The sequence below is a fragment of the Coregonus lavaretus genome (assembly GCF_964263955.1).
Source record: "Coregonus lavaretus genome assembly, chromosome: 3".
In the NCBI taxonomy this organism is placed as follows: Eukaryota; Metazoa; Chordata; class Actinopteri; order Salmoniformes; family Salmonidae; genus Coregonus; species Coregonus lavaretus.
The window spans coordinates 69,508,286-69,524,251 of NC_139990.1; the positions used below are offsets into that span (position 1 = coordinate 69,508,286).

Genomic DNA, 15,966 nt, shown 5'->3' on the forward strand with positions numbered 1-15,966 from the left:
AAATTGAAATGAAAACATTGCTCATTCTTGCTACAGTCTCCCACAAAGAATGGGCCTCGCTAGAGTATCAAAATTATTTTCAGGTGGTAGAAATGTTACTTTACACCAATTAACATGAGTTAAAATAAGTCACAAAAAGAGTTTTGAAATCAAAGGTCGTGGATCTTCTTATTAAACCATTTTTTTCTAAATGTTCATAGCATGACTTACTTTAACAAGCATGGCACATGATTGAAATTGAGATACACAGACTGGAAAATGCAGCATGCAGTCAATCTGTGAATTCTGATCGCTATACTCAAAAAGAGGCATTCTTGAAAGATCTTATGTTAGAAAAAGTTAAATGTATCTATTTGATTAAATCATTTAAGGTAAATGTCCTTAATCGCAACATTTGGAAGAAGGACTCCATAGGATGGAGCAGCCTTTCAGTCTTTTCATTGTAGGCAGCCAGTAGTAATGGGTCCATGTCTTTGGTGCACATTGAGATCATTAACAGCTGGACCAGACCAGACTGATCACCACAGAGAGAACTGGCAACAAGGCAACACCAGTCGATGACGCCTTCTCTTTCTCCAGACAATGCTCGTACCTCTCAAAGTCTACCTCTCTAGCAGCACACACGTGGTCGACGCGGCAGTCACTGTTGCACTCTGTCAGGTCGTAGTTGACTGAGTTGAACTCGTAGTACTTCTGCAGGTAGCAGCGGTCGCTGGCCATGCGCTCTACGACCTGGTGCATGGAGGCCGGGGAGGCGTCAGGCACACGAAAGCTCTCAGTGAAGCGGTACTCTTTCTCCCAGTGTGCCTGGGCCACGTTGGCATGGGTCAGGTTCAGGTAGTAGGTCACCATGTCCTGTGGGTTGAGAGACAGATTGGAGACAATCACCAGACTCCATCAACCATCTCCCTGACCATTTTCATCTGATCAAGCCATGAACTTCTCCATTTTGCTTTTGAAGCGCTTAGATTTTTTTCTGTTATGAAAAGCGCTATAGAAGTTAAAATAAATGATTGTTATTATAATTTTTAAAACATAGTCCACAGAGCAGGTAGCAGCAGGGTAGCACATCCAGCACAGTTGCTGGAGCCGTGCAGGAAAGAACAATGTGAAAATAAACTATCTGAGCCAGCACAGTATGGTTTGGTTCGGCCCTATAGTGTTAATCAGGCATTAATGGAAGAGGCAGAATGGTAAGATTATGTTTCTGAGCAACCATTAAAATTGACAGATTGTTTTGGCTTTTAAGAAGAAAATAAAATACCTGAGTCCGTCTGCTCTTACTTTGACTAGAAGTGTTTGGGTGTCATATTCAAAGACACGGATCCCAGGGTTGTTGGCTCCGTCTATGACCCCAGGTAAGGTGGTCTTCCAGGGAGTGACCCCAGGGGTCAGGAACATGGCACTGATAGGGGAACCTGGGGAAAGACAATTGGTGAGATACTTTAGATGAGAGGCACAAGTACTATAGGTTGGCAGCACACATGCATTTTTCCCTGCATCCAATGTTTGAACAATCATGTTAAAATGTTGAATTAGCCTGGTCCCAGATCTGTTTGTGCTCTTGCCAACTCCATTGCTATGTTGGCAAAAGAGCAGAAACAGACTATGACCCTGGCTAATGTTGAATGTCTGGAGGTGGTGGAACAAAGTTTGACAAAATTGAATGAAAGTGTAGTATGTGTATCCGTTAAATGACACTGTACCTTCCGAGCTGTAGAACATGCGGAAGCTGTCAGTGTGATGATGGCCGAAGAACTGTCCAATAATGAGAGAGTGATGCTTCTGGATCAGCTCTAGGTAGCGTTTGTTGAAGTTGGGTCGAAACCAAGGCTTACTCCGCTTCTTCTCAAAGAACCCTGGTGGAACGTGGCCAATGATGTAAACCTAAGAGCGAAATCGGTGAGGGATTGCGATTAAAGCGTATAAGGATATCCTCAAAATCCGTATGCAACATCTGCGTTACAAGTCTCAGACAGGGCTACCACTTCATGAGAGCTTGATTCAAATCACCTCAACTACATATGAAGAAAACAGGAGTTTGTTATCTCTATATTTTCTAACAGATGCTTGGCTTTTACTTGTAGAGTTACTAGGCACTTATCTTCTCTTACAATTTCTTGCAACATAGAGCACGAGGTAAAACTTGTTATAACAAGTTATAACAAATAACAAGGTTATTTGTTACTTATCTATTTTTTACTTCACTTTTTTTCTTAAAACTGCATTGTTGGTTAAGGGCTTGTAAGTAAGCATTTCACTGTAAGGTCTACACCTGTTGTATTCGGCGCATGTGGCAAATAACTTTTGATTTCTTTTGATTTGATTTGAAGACCTTTTCTTTGTTGTTGGCAGCTTCTGTAAGAACTTGGTCTGCCCAGTTGAACTGGCCGGCTGGATCGTCTATATTTTCTGTGGCCTTGTTCTGGTCGTAGTATAGGTTAGTGTTGAGGACTACAACCCTGTAACCTGGTCGATTCAGCAGCTTCTCTGTATAGTATCCACCTATAAAGAAAAAAGAGGAAAGACAAGACAACTGATTGGACTGGAGTTGACTAATTCCACTCCAGACTCCATTGACTGGTTTCCCAGACACGGATTAACCCTAGTCCTGAACTAAAAAGTGATTTCAATGAATTACGTCAATTGAGCATGCATTTTAGTCCAGGAGGCTTAATCTGTGTACAGGTGGTATACCCCTACCCACATGCACATACTGTATTACCTCAACTTCCTTCCTCGTACCCCTGCACATTGACTCAGTACTGGTATTCCTTGTATATATATATATATATATATATATATATTGTTTTTATTGTGTTACTATTTCCTTTTTTTTATTTAGCAAATATGTGTCTTATCTTTTAACTCTGCACTGTTGGGAATGGGCTCCTAAGTAAGCATTTCACTGTAAAGTCTACACCTGTTGTATTCAGGGCATGTGACCAATAAAAATGTTTTTGATTTTACATGACCAAGCCTAGGCAGGATCTGTTGTAGTTTACCTGTACGGAAGGTTGTTTGAGACTCTGGTTTCAACCAGCCCTGCCACAGCTGTGCTGTCTGTTCATAGATGTTGTTCTGGGCTGGGGGTAGCTGGCTCTTTGGATGGTAGTCATGATTCCCCAGCGCTGAGTACACTTTAGTACCTGAAAGGTAACATGAGATGATCATATGGATTTGATTAATATATCCAAAAAGACAACAAAAGGAAAACGAAATATCTTTCCGTTTGACCCTGAGGGACTTCCCCCTCAAAAGCTTTGGAGGTTATACACACTTGGAAAAACAAGCTTTATGATGTGGGTGAGGTTGCTGATAATGGAGAGAACCGCCTCTTCTCCCAGATCCTCGTTCGGGACATGCGGCGTGTCATCTCTGTAGGGCAAATGTCAGGTTGTTATAATGGGCCTCTTTTAGAGAAAGTCAATCACAGGTGTAGAGCTTTATATACAGTACATGGGAGCAATCCTCAATGGAAAATTTTACTTTAAGAAGGTACAGTGCTATGAAAAAGTATTTGCCCCCTTTCTAATTTTCTCTACTTTTGCATATTTGTGATACTGAGTGTTATCAGAACTTCAATCAAAACCTAATATTAGATAAAGGGAACGTAAGTGAACAAATAACACAACCAAACTCTGCATTCCATAGTAAGAACATCATACCAAAGGTCAAGCATGGTGGTGGTGGTGTGATGGTTTGGGGATGCTTTGCTGCTTCAGGACCTGGACGACTTGCCTTAATAGAAGGAACCATGAATTCTGCTCTGTATCAGAGAATTCTACAGGAGAATGTCAGACCATCCGTCTGTGAGCTGAAGCTGAAGCGCAGCTGGGTCATGCAGCAAGACAATGATCCAAAACACACAATCAAGTCTATATGAAAATTGCTAAAAAGCAACAAATTGGAAGTTTTGGAATGGCCTAGTCAAAGTCCAGACCTAATCCCAATTGAGATGTTGTGGCAGGACTTGAAACGAGCAGTTCATGCTTGAAAACCCACACGTTACTGAGTTAAAGCAGTTCTGCATGGAAGAGTGGGCCAAAATTCCTCCTCAGCGACGTGAGAGACTGATCAACAACCACAGGAAGCATTTGGTTGGAGTCATTGCAGCTAAAGGTGGCACAACCATGTGTGAGTGTAAGGGGGCAATTACTTTTTCACACAGGGGAATTGGGTGTTGCATAACTTTGTTTATTAAATAAATATGTAATTGTTGTGTTATTTGTTCACTTATGTACCCTTTATCTAATATTGGGTTTTGGTTGAAGATCTGATAACTTTCAGTATCACAAATATGCAAAATTAGAGAAAATTAGAAAGGGGGCAAATAGTTTTTCATAGCACTGTAAATGTACAAGTACACTGCTCAAAAAAATAAAGGGAACACTTAAACAACACAATGTAACTCCAAGTCAATCACACTTCTGTGAAATCAAACTGTCCACTTAGGAAGCAACACTGATTGACAATAAATGTCACATTCTGTTGTGCAAATGGAATAGACAACAGGTGGAAATTATAGGCAATTAGCAAGACACCCCCAATAAAGAAGTGGTTCTGCAGGTGGTGACCACAGACCACTTCTCAGTTCCTATGCTTCCTGGCTGATGTTTTGGTCACTTTTGAATGCTGGCGGTGCTTTCACTCTAGTGGTAGCATGAGACGGAGTCTACAACCCACACAAGTGGCTCAGGTAGTGCAGCTCATCCAGGATGGCACATCAATGCGAGCTGTGGCAAGAAGGTTTGCTGTGTCTGTCAGCGTAGTGTCCAGAGCATGGAGGTGCTACCAGGAGACAGGCCAGTACATCAGGAGACGTGGAGGAGGCCGTAGGAGGGCAACAACCCAGCAGCAGGACCGCTACCTCCGCCTTTGTGCAAGGAGGAGCAGGAGGAGCACTGCCAGAGCCCTGCAAAATGACCTCCAGCAGGCCACAAATGTGCATGTGTCTGCTCAAACGGTCAGAAACAGACTCCATGAGGGTGGTATGAGGGCCCGACGTCCACAGGTGGGGGTTGTGCTTACAGCCCAACACCGTGCAGGACGTTTGGCATTGGCCAGAGAACACCAAGATTGGCAAATTCGCCACTGGCGCCCTGTGCTCTTCACAGATGAAAGCAGATTCACATGTGACAGACGTGACAGAGTCTGGAGACGCCGTGGAGAATGTTCTGCTGCCTGCAACATCCTCCAGCATGACCGGTTTGGCGGTGGGTCAGTCATGGTGTGGGGTGGCATTTCTTTGGGGGGGCCGCACAGCCCTCCATGTGCTCGCCAGAGGTAGCCTGACTGCCATTAGGTACCGAGATGAGATCCTCAGACCCCTTGTGAGACCATATGCTGGTGCGGTTGGCCCTGGGTTCCTCCTAATGCAAGACAATGCTAGACCTCATGTGGCTGGAGTGTGTCAGCAGTTCCTGCAAGAGGAAGGCATTGATGCTATGGACTGGCCCGCCCGTTCCCCAGACCTGAATCCAATTGAGCACATCTGGGACATCATGTCTCGCTCCATCCACCAACGCCACGTTGCACCACAGACTGTCCAGGAGTTGGCGGATGCTTTAGTCCAGGTCTGGGAGGAGATCCCTCAGGAGACCATCCGCCACCTCATCAGGAGCATGCCCAGGCGTTGTAGGAAGGTCATACAGGCACGTGGAGGCCACACACACTACTGAGCCTCATTTTGACTTGTTTTAAGGACATTACATCAAAGTTGGATCAGCCTGTAGTGTGGTTTTCCACTTTAATTTTGAGGGTGACTCCAAATCCAGACCTCCATGGGTTGATAAATTTGATTTCCATTGATAATTTTTGTGTGATTTTGTTGTCAGCACATTCAACTATGTAAAGAAAAAAGTATTTAATAAGATGATTTCATTCATTCAGATCTAGGATGTGTTGTTTAAGTGTTCCCTTTATTTTTTTGAACAGTGTAGTTCAATTTACACACACACACACACACACACACACACACACACACACACACACACACACACACACACACACACACAAGGGCTATATAAAATAAACGTGAGTTTGTTGTACCCTGTCCAGACGATGAAATCCGGATCTGGCAGAATGTCTTTCATTGCATACACTGTGGAGTTAATAAGGTCCCATGGCGCGTCGCAGAGGTAGTCTCCAAATTTACCCGCACTGGGCACAGGCCGTTTTCCACTGGATGCACACACACGCTCAGGATTGTCGGTGAGTTTATAGGTTGGGTCCCAGTGAAGATCCGTGATGTGCCAAAAGTTGCCTGGAAAGAGAAGTACTGATGACACGCAGATAGATCGACTACAACATTATCGATTGGTTATCTAACAACACATAGCTGCATTGTTTTATATTATTGATTAGGCTATATTAAATACATTATTTAAATTGTTGAATGTATACTGTTAGGCCATTTTATGCACTCACCTGACAGCCCCAGAACTTTCCCGCATGTGAAAAGAAGACAGGACAGGAGGATTGTCCGCATCGCAGCCATAGTGCGCTCTGACTATCAAGGGGAAGATAGACTCACTGGACAGACCAAGGACAGACGTGCACGCCGTAATCTATGAAGTCATGACTCATGTCCCTAGTTAAATAGCCTAGTCTCTAAAATGAAAGATAAGAAACAGCTCGGTTGAAGTTATACTTATGCATATGTAGTGTCTGAGGGTCTATGATTGTGCTGACGTTTGCAAAAGTGTGTTAGAGGAAACTTGGCTCTGCTTTCGGAAACATCTGGAAAGCATTACTACATTCCTGGAAAAGAGGATATGGGAAGAAATGTGAAAAGCCAGGGATTGGTGTATTAAAATCACGCCATACTATGTCACATAGGATATAAATACCATGTCTTGAACAAAGGAGGGAAGAATAGCAAATCACAGATTGGGTCCGGCTGTTCTTCAGATATATGCAGGTATCTGTAAATCTGACGCTGAAACTCTTTGTTATAATAAACCTTTATAATCAAAGTACAGTGTCAGCGGATCTTCTTATCATCACAGCATAATTAGCAACGTTGACTTGGACACCACACATACTAATTTATCTCTATATTCTATTAGGCCTACTAATATACTGAGGCACATGGTTCCAAATATTTGTCAAAATAGGCTATAAAAATTAATTTATAGTGACCTGTAGCAAATACTATTTCTAACACTAATCAACAACTAGATGTAATGTATTCTTTTGTAATTTGGTTCCAATAAAATTGAGAGTTTGATGACCCAGCAGCAGAACGGGGACACAGCCTTTTCACGCCACTTCGATAAAAAGTGACTTTGGTAGCAGGTTAGGACAGCGAGGGGTTCGTGCTGATTGTACGGATATTGTGACAGCCGGTTAAATGCCGTCCCTTGAGAGAGCAAAAACAAGATTAGGGGGTTGAAGAGAGAGAGGAGGAAGAGGGTGAGCTTGAGTCGGTTAAAAATGGCGGGAAAAGGGGAGATGATTTGTTGAAGAAGAACGGTAGAAAGTGTAAACAGAGTGAGCTGTACGCCAGATTGAAGCCAGGAGGAGAAATGGAAGTGAATGAGGGCGAAGTATCGGAGGTGGTAGTTGTGGTGAAGTTACCGGATCCCGAGGCTTGCACCGATGGTCAGGATAAAGATGAGTCTGTGACAGTAGGAGTGACATTTTTGGGAAAAGTGGACCCTTGCCTTTTGGCTGATCCATTTGTGGTTTCAGGGTGGGTGAAAACAGAGTTGGTTGCTGTGGAATCGGTGAAGGTAACCAGAAGTGGTCTTGTGATAATTGTTTTTGTTTCTGCTGGTCAGAGGGAGCAGGCGCTCCGTGTTAAACGAATGGGGACAAGAGATGGAATTGTTTTGCTCTCAATGAAAGGGCGCCATTGAGAGGAGTGGTTACTGGGGTAGCTGTAAATGTGATAGTTAACCAATTAAAGGGAAAGATTCCCCTGCATTTTTGCTAACCCTAACCTTAAACGCAGTCTCCTAACATTTGGTCACGCAGAAACGAGATACCAAATGTGTGGCTGTTTTATGAAAATCTGTGAATGCTTGGCCAAGGACACATTTCTGGTTGGTGTCAGGGAATGTACAACGGTTAGGAAAGGAGACTTTGGAAACCGAATTGAGTGAAGTGACAGCAAATATGTTGAATGAGCAACTAATGAGCATGGAGGGCCTCAAGTTTGACGAATTCACCTTATGTCTTCTGTAGCTCTTTTGTAGCTCTTCGTCAGAAGCACGCTTTTTGTAAGTAGTTAACTGTCCTCCAAGTTTAGCTGGAATTTAGACCGAAGGGATTTGATGTTGAATATCAGATCTAAACAACGATTTGAGAAATGTTTAACATCACCAGTACTACATCCTTATGATGTACAGTACCCGTCAAAAGTTTTGACACACCTACTCATTCAAGGGTTTTTCTTTATTTTTTACTATTTTCTACATTGTAGAATAATAGTGAAGACATCAAAACTATGAAAAAACACATTTGGAATCATGTAGAAAACAAAAAAGTGTTAAACAAATCAAAATATATTTTATATTTGAGATTCTTCAAAGTAGCCACCATTTGCCTTGATGACAGCTTTGCACACTCTTGGCATTCTCTCAACCAGCGTCATGAGGTAGTCACCTGGAATGCATTTCAATTAACAGGTGTGCCTTGTTAAAGGTTAATTTGTGGAATTTCTTTCCTTCTTAATGTGTTTGAGCCAATCAGTTGTGTTGTGACAAGGTAGGGGTGGGATACAGAACATAGCCCTATTTGGTAAAAGACCAAGTCCATATTATGGCAAAAGCAGCTCAATTAAGCAATGAGAAACGACAGTCAATCATTAATTCAAGACATGCAGGTCAGTCAATCTGGAAAATTTAAAGAACTTTGAATGTTTCTTCAAGTGCAGTCGCAAAAACCATCAAGCGCTATCATGAAACTGACTCATGAGGACCGCCACAGGAAAGGAAGACCCAGAATTACCTCTGCTACAGAGGATAAGTTCATTAGAGTTACCAGCCTCAGAAATTGCAGGCGACAAGTTTAGTTCCAAAGCCCATAGAAACCCATGATGCCCATGATTTTGGAATTAGATTTTAGACGAGCAGGTGTCCACATACTTCTGGTCATACAGTGTACCTCTGGGCAAGCTAGTGCGTCTAACAATCTCGCATGTTCATTGGTTTAGCTACCAAATGTAGTCAGAGAATCTCATTGGACAATGGATTTCGCGGGAGCTCTGTAGGGCGCATGCGTTCTTCACTGTCAAATTTCCAGCGCGCGGAATTGTACAAGGAGAGGAGTCGCAGTGAATACTTTTTACACGTTGTATTGTCTTGCCACCTGTTTAAACATTATTTTGTCCTACAACGTAAGGTAACGGCACCATGTGGAACCAAGGTGAGTTTGTCTTTGTAGCAATGTTTTTTATGGCTGTCAAGAATAGTCCAAAAGCTCTGCCTAGTTGTTGTAAATAACGTTAGCTAGCGTTATCTTGCTAGCTAGTGAGTCCTGTTTTGTTGTGCAAAGTTTGGGCGCCTAGCTGGTTACAGTAGCTGACTTGGCCGTATTTCTTCTGTAAACTAAAATGCACCGACCTTTTATTCGTACAGTAACTACTGTAGTTATGTAGCTACATGGCAACAGGAAACAACAGTAGCTAACGTTAGCTAGGTAACTAACTAGCTAGCTAGTGTTTTTGTCAGCTAGCTATTTGGCTCGCTAGTTAACGTTGTGTGTAGTCTCCATCAATCAGCTAACGTTACCTAGCTAGTAATGCAAGCTTGGTACCATGGTTTTAGCCAAACAGTGGATTGCTGCTGCAGTTGCCTCATTGTCTGTCATTTAATGTAGGGGGATCATACGGTGAATCAAACATGGGTGGTGGATACACTCAGTCACCGGGAGGATTCGCGTCACCAGCTGCCTCCCAGGGAGGAGAGAAGAAAGGGGTCTGTATTTGTCACTTTCACCAACTCCATATGTTACACAGTTAGGGAACTGCTAGTGGAAAAGGTCTGTCATCGTAATATTAGCAGCTTAGCCTATGGGCAACAGTTAAATAATAGCTAGACAGACGGTAAACATACCCATCCCCACGCACTATTGTGTCTGCCATTGTGTTTTATTTATTTTTGTGGGATGAAGTTGGCTTAATGTGAATTACTCAGACTGACCTGTGTATGTATATTTACAGAGACAACGTGCCCAACAGATTGTCCCCTGCACAGTGTCCCAGCTCATGTCTGCTGCCCAAGCAGAGGATGTCTTCAGAGTGGGAGAGGTAGAGGTTGCCCAGGTAACCCAAATTATATCTGTAAATATGAGGATGGTGGTCATTGTGTTGGTTTGTGGTGCATTGCGATACAGTGACTCATAAAGACTGATTAGGATTATAATCTTCCACGTACAAATGAAATGTGTAAGGAGTGCATTGGTATCCCATGACATTATTCTCTTTTTGTGTGCTAGGTTACCATTGTGGGCATCATCAGAACCACTGACAAATCCATGACCAACATCCAGTACAAAGTCGATGACATGACAGGGGCCCCTATGGACGTGAAGCAGTGGGTAGATACGGAGGTGAGTCTCATCAGGGCAACTAAGGCCGCTAAGTACTAGGATCAGCAAGGATATACAGTACAGTCAACACTTGCAGTATAATTTCCAAATAACATTCAATTAACAGATATTTTGTGACATCAGGCTACGCTCAAATAGGAGTCCAACTGCTAACTCTTCTCACCTATTCTTCTGTCCTGCTGTCTCTCCTCACTCCATAGGATCCCAGTGTGGACAGCACTGTCATCCCCCCAGGCACTTACGTCAAGGTCTCTGGCAATTTGCGTTCCTTCCAGGTGAGGTCATCATCCCCACAAAACGACATGCCTTAATCTATTGGTCATATCACAGCCTTGACCACATCATTCTACACATGGTTTTTAAAATATGTTTTCAAACAATGGAGAACTTCTATGTGTAACCTGAGATTTTATATGCATCTAGGGCAGAGTTGCCTCTGGCATTTTGATTCACAAATGTAAACTACACCCATGCCAGTGGCGGTCGGTGCCGTTTTAAGATTAGGGAGGAGGATTCATTTTTTGGAGTATGGCCTTATTTCTATTACAGAATATTGGATGACTTTAATTCATATTCCATTCACCCAGCTCAATGTATCATCGATAGGTTTAGGCTACTACATGATATGCAAATTTACCCTATACCCATCATGAGGTTGCTACAATCTAGCCTACAAATGAACGTTTATAACGTAGGTACACATTTACATTTTAGTCATTTAGCAGACGCTCTTATCCAGAGCGACTTACAGGAGCAATTAGGGTTAAGTGCCTTGCTCAAGGGCACATCGACAGTATTTTCACCTAGACGGCTCGGGGATTAGAACCAGCGACTTTTCGGTTACTGGCACAACGCTCTTAACCACTAAGCTACCTGCCACCATATGAAATGAGTGGGGATACAGAGACGGGGATTCAAAGGCACTTAAATATTTTGTCTTGCCATTCAGAGGGTGAATGGGCAAGACAAAATATTTAAGTGCCTTTGAACAGGGTATGGTAGTAGGTGCCAGAAGCACCGGTTTGTGTCAAGAACTGAATTGAGGCTGTACTGAGGGCAAAAGTGGTGGTGCAACTCAATATTAAGGTGTTCTTCATGTTTTGTACACTCATTGTATAGCTAGCTCCCTCTCTCTCTGCTTCTGCTGCTTCTCCTTAATTTTTGAATAATTTTAATTTGTTCAAACTGTTCAACTATTTTCTTTCTCGATCTTTGAGTCAACTATTCATCACACTTAATGAACTGCAGTGCTAGCTAGCTGTAGCATATGGTTTCAGTACTAGATTTATTCTTTGCTCTTTTGATTAGATGTACAACATGTCAGTTTATGCTGCAAGAGCTTTGATAGGTTGGAGGATGTCCTCCGGAAGTTTTCATAATTACTTTGTAAGTCTATGGAAGGGTGTGAGAACCATGACCCTCCTAGGTTTTGTATTGAAGTCAATGTACCCAGAGGAGGACGGAAAATAGCTGTCCTCCGGCTACACCATGGTCCTACCCTAGAGTGTGCTGTTGAGGCTACTATAGCCCTTCATTGCAAAACAGTGTGTTTTAATCTGTTATTTGGTGATGTGAATATATTTAGTATAGTTTTATCTCAAATGGATAACTTTTTTAAATGTTTCACTGATTTTATTTTATTATTTTATTAAATTCACTGAGTGGGATGGTGCTCCCTTCTCTGAGGAGCCTCCACTGACCCATGCAAATGCTTTCAGGTCATCTGAAAGTGTGCAATGCCCATTCAGTCATGTGTCTCTCTCTCTCTCTGTGTCTGATGCACTGATTGTGGGTGTTTGTGTGTAACTTCCTGTCTTCAATAGAACCACAGGTCTGTGGTGGCGTTCAGCGTCCGGCCCCTAGAGGACATGAACGAGATTACCTCCCACATGCTGGAGGTGGTGCAGGCACACCTACTGCTCAGCAAACCACAGACTATTATGGTGAGAACCTCCTTCACACATGACAAAGAGCACCAGGGCCTAAAATTAACACCTGCCAAATGCGGGTAGATTTGAGTATTGGCGGGTAAGATGCCTATTTCACCAGCCACGTTGGTGGGTGGTCAGGGCTCCACACTGAGCATTTCACTCGCATTTGTTAATAAAAAGTCAAGTATGATCACATTTATAGCAAAATAAATGCTGCAGTAGCTGTTTTCAAAGTATTTCTGCCATTTTGTTTCATAGCTGGTAATCGCACAAAGTCAAAGAACTACGAATCCTATAGCCTATCCCACTTTGAGCTGCAACACTGTCTATCTAGGGGCTGTGTCCATGAAGAGCTTAGTGAAAGATTGTTTTTTTTTAAAGCGCTGTGCACAGGCATAAAAGTTGGTCTAATTTACTTGAATCGGAAGTCTGCTGCTGTGAGACTTTGTCCTTGTGTTTCTTGGCAATTTACATTGTTTTGTTCGCAAGCTAGGTTGTTTTTCAATGTTTGAGTTTCAACTGCTAGGGAAAAGAAGACAACACGGCTATTAGTCAGACTCTGAATCTCAGACACATGACTCTCAAGTTGCGTTACCACGGTAACCTCCCGCCCTTAAAGGGGCAGGTGAACATCTGTGATATTTTGGTTAACACTCGGGTCACAAAAAATGATATGAAATTAAACAATATACCACATTAGTTCTTACTAGTAATACATTTAATGTTTTTAGAAACATTACAAAGCATGCGCATGTAATTTTAGGGGGGTGAAATATTTTGGCTGGTAAAACAGTTAGTGTCTGGTAGATTTTTAAATCTACCTGACACAGTGGCTAGTGGACCAAAAAGTACATTTTAGGCCCTGAAGAGCACCACTATGCCTGAATATTTGACTATTTCCCACCTGTCCGCTCTGTGACTACTGTTATACAAGTTGGCCTTGGCCCATCTGCCACGTATTTAAGTGGAGATGAAAGAATCATTAAACTTAGCTTTGAATAAGGCCATTCAACCTCAGTAATGCCACAATCAGCTGCTTGTGCTTTTTATGAATATAAGTATTGTTTTGAGTCTTTTCCTGCGTGGCACCACTCACACACAGTTTTGGTTCCCTTTTTAGATGGGCGGAGGAGGGGGAATGAACACTAGCATGGTGCCCATGTCACGGCCGGGAATGGGTGGCAACATAGGAGGTGGATACTCGGGTGCCAACGACATGTCCGCTAACGGCCTGAGCCCGAGCCAGAACCAGGTGAGTCTGCAATGGACTAAAGAAAAGCGCTGGTAACATTAAATACACTTTTTTCAGGACCCTGTCTTCCAAAGATAATTCGTAAAAATCGAAATAACTTCACAGATCTTCATTGTAAATGGTTTAAACACTGTTTCCCATGCTTGTTCAATGAACCATAAACAATTAATGAACATGCACCTGTGGAACGGTCGTTAAGACACTAACAGCTTACAGACGGTAGGCAATTAAGGTCACAGTTATGAAAACTTAGGACACTAAAGAGGCCTTTCTACTGACTCTGAAAAACACCAAAAGAAAGATGCCCAGGGTCCCTGCTCATCTGCTTGAACGTGCCTTAGGCATGCTGCAAGGAGGCCTGAGGACTGCAGATGTGGCCAGGGAAATAAATTGCAGTGTCCGTACTGTGAGACGCCTAAGACAGTGCTACAGGGAGACAGGACGGACAGCTGATCGTCCTCGCAGTGGCAGACCACGTGTAACAACATCTGCACAGGATCGGTACATCTGAACATCACACCTGTGGGACAGGTACAGGATGGCAACAACAACTGCCCGAGTTACACCAGGAACGCACAATCCCTCCATCAGTGCTCAGACTGTCCGCAATAGGCTGAGAGAGGCTGGACTGAGGGCTTGTAGGCCTGTTGGAAGGCAGGTCCTCACCAGACATCAACGGCAACAACGTCGACTATGGGCACAAACCCACCGTCGCTGGACCAGACAGGACTGGCAAAAAGTGCGCTTCAGTGGTAGAATAAACAATAAGTAGCCTAAACGCACCGACCATACCAATTAGAAAGTAAAACCGCACACCTTACCTGTTACCAGGTGAATGGAGAAAAAAGTGTACTTTTATTTTAAAAAAATCCTGCACACTGGTTGTCTACATGATATCAACATTAATTGGGTCTCATTCAATATCAGTTTGTCTTTTAATAAAAAAATCCTTACCAAACATACCATACTGCCATCTGTAGGACAAGAGTTGTTCTACATATGATTGGCACAATATTCTATATGAATGATTATGTTATGCTCATGTCCTCTCATAAGGTGCTGAGCTTGATAAGGAGCTGTCCAGACGCACAGGGTATTAGCATACAGGACTTGAAGCAGAGACTCAGCGGCATGAGCTTGGCTGTCATCAAGTAAGACATTCCCTTCCCTTCGTCCTCAAATCAGGCTCTGAAGTTCTTGATATGCTTGAATGTGTTCTGTTTGACCACAACAGTGGTTGTGTTCTGCAGGGCACAACGTTGGCCAGCATTCAGATACAAATATTTTATAGAACAAACATACATTTCTGGGATGTAGAATAAGTAATATTGGCTCTATTCATTGCATTTCTTTCTGCAACGTTCAACATTTGCCTACTGAACGTGACCCAGTGCACTCTCATGTGCAAGGCATAACAGAGTAGACTGCATAATTAAGCATGCTGCAATGGCACCATTCTCACTGTCCTTTGTCTAATCATAGGCAAGCAGTGGAGTTCCTCAGCAACGAAGGACACATCTTCTCCACCATTGACGAGGATCACTTCAAGTCTACGGACAATGACGACTAAAGCATCTCTCCATTCCCTGTTAGCACTAAGAATAAGACAATAGAACCTGTAGTCATTCATGGAACAGTGACTCATAATGAGGAACATCAAGGGATGTGTCTATATAATCCTGAGGGTTTCTGTGAAATGAGACCTTGGTTTGACTGACATGGTTGCCAGTGTTCACACATCCTGTTTCAACTTCTGTTAATGATACTACAGTAAGAGTGGGTGCATCACAGTCAAATGGCTTTTCTCACAGTGAATGCAATCTAAGAGTGACTGACCTGTTCTCTGAATCATCGGTCTTGGTAGTTTGTCATAAAAAAAAATGGTGAACAGAATGCAGAACTTTGCTATTCTATTCAGATATTCTGTCTGTATGTTTTGTTTTTGTCTCTAGTAAACATATATTTTCAGAAAAATGTGTCATTTGTTCTCCAGATATTACTATTTGATATTGTCAATTTGGGAAGTATCTCTCTTGCAATGCGTGAAACCTTAGAATGTAGGAGTATAATATCATACAGTATTGATACCCAAAGCAATGATACATATGCACCAGTAAAGCTTTGTGTTGAGAATGAAGATCCCCACTGTTATCACTCTGGCTATCATAAGGTGAATGCACCAATTTGTAAGTCGCTCTGGATAAGAGCATCTGCTAAATGACGTAA

At 42.7% G+C, this 15,966-nt stretch overlaps 2 protein-coding genes across 2 annotated transcripts; one reads left to right on the forward strand and one right to left on the reverse strand.

Annotated features, from left to right (window-relative positions):
- Positions 1-56: 56 nt before the first annotated feature.
- Positions 57-6,502, reverse strand: LOC311116909 (acid sphingomyelinase-like phosphodiesterase 3b). Its single transcript, XM_084157464.1, has 8 exons — positions 6,430-6,502; positions 6,052-6,265; positions 3,281-3,378; positions 3,006-3,149; positions 2,336-2,505; positions 1,707-1,887; positions 1,285-1,418; positions 57-855 (listed from the first exon to the last, which is right to left on the reverse strand). Exons 1-8 carry the CDS (start codon positions 6,497-6,499, stop codon positions 493-495), a joined length of 1,374 nt encoding a protein of 457 aa, XP_084013590.1. The 5' UTR covers positions 6,500-6,502; the 3' UTR covers positions 57-492.
- Positions 6,503-9,233: 2,731 nt separating this feature from the next.
- On the forward strand, positions 9,234-15,709 carry LOC311113917 (replication protein A 32 kDa subunit-like). The gene is made up of 9 exons (XM_084157130.1): positions 9,234-9,372; positions 9,826-9,923; positions 10,169-10,270; positions 10,444-10,557; positions 10,758-10,832; positions 12,381-12,500; positions 13,609-13,740; positions 14,797-14,891; positions 15,223-15,709. The coding sequence occupies exons 1-9, from the start codon at positions 9,360-9,362 to the stop codon at positions 15,308-15,310; spliced, it is 837 nt and encodes a 278-aa protein (XP_084013256.1). The 5' UTR covers positions 9,234-9,359; the 3' UTR covers positions 15,311-15,709.
- The last annotated feature ends 257 nt before the right edge of the window (positions 15,710-15,966 follow it).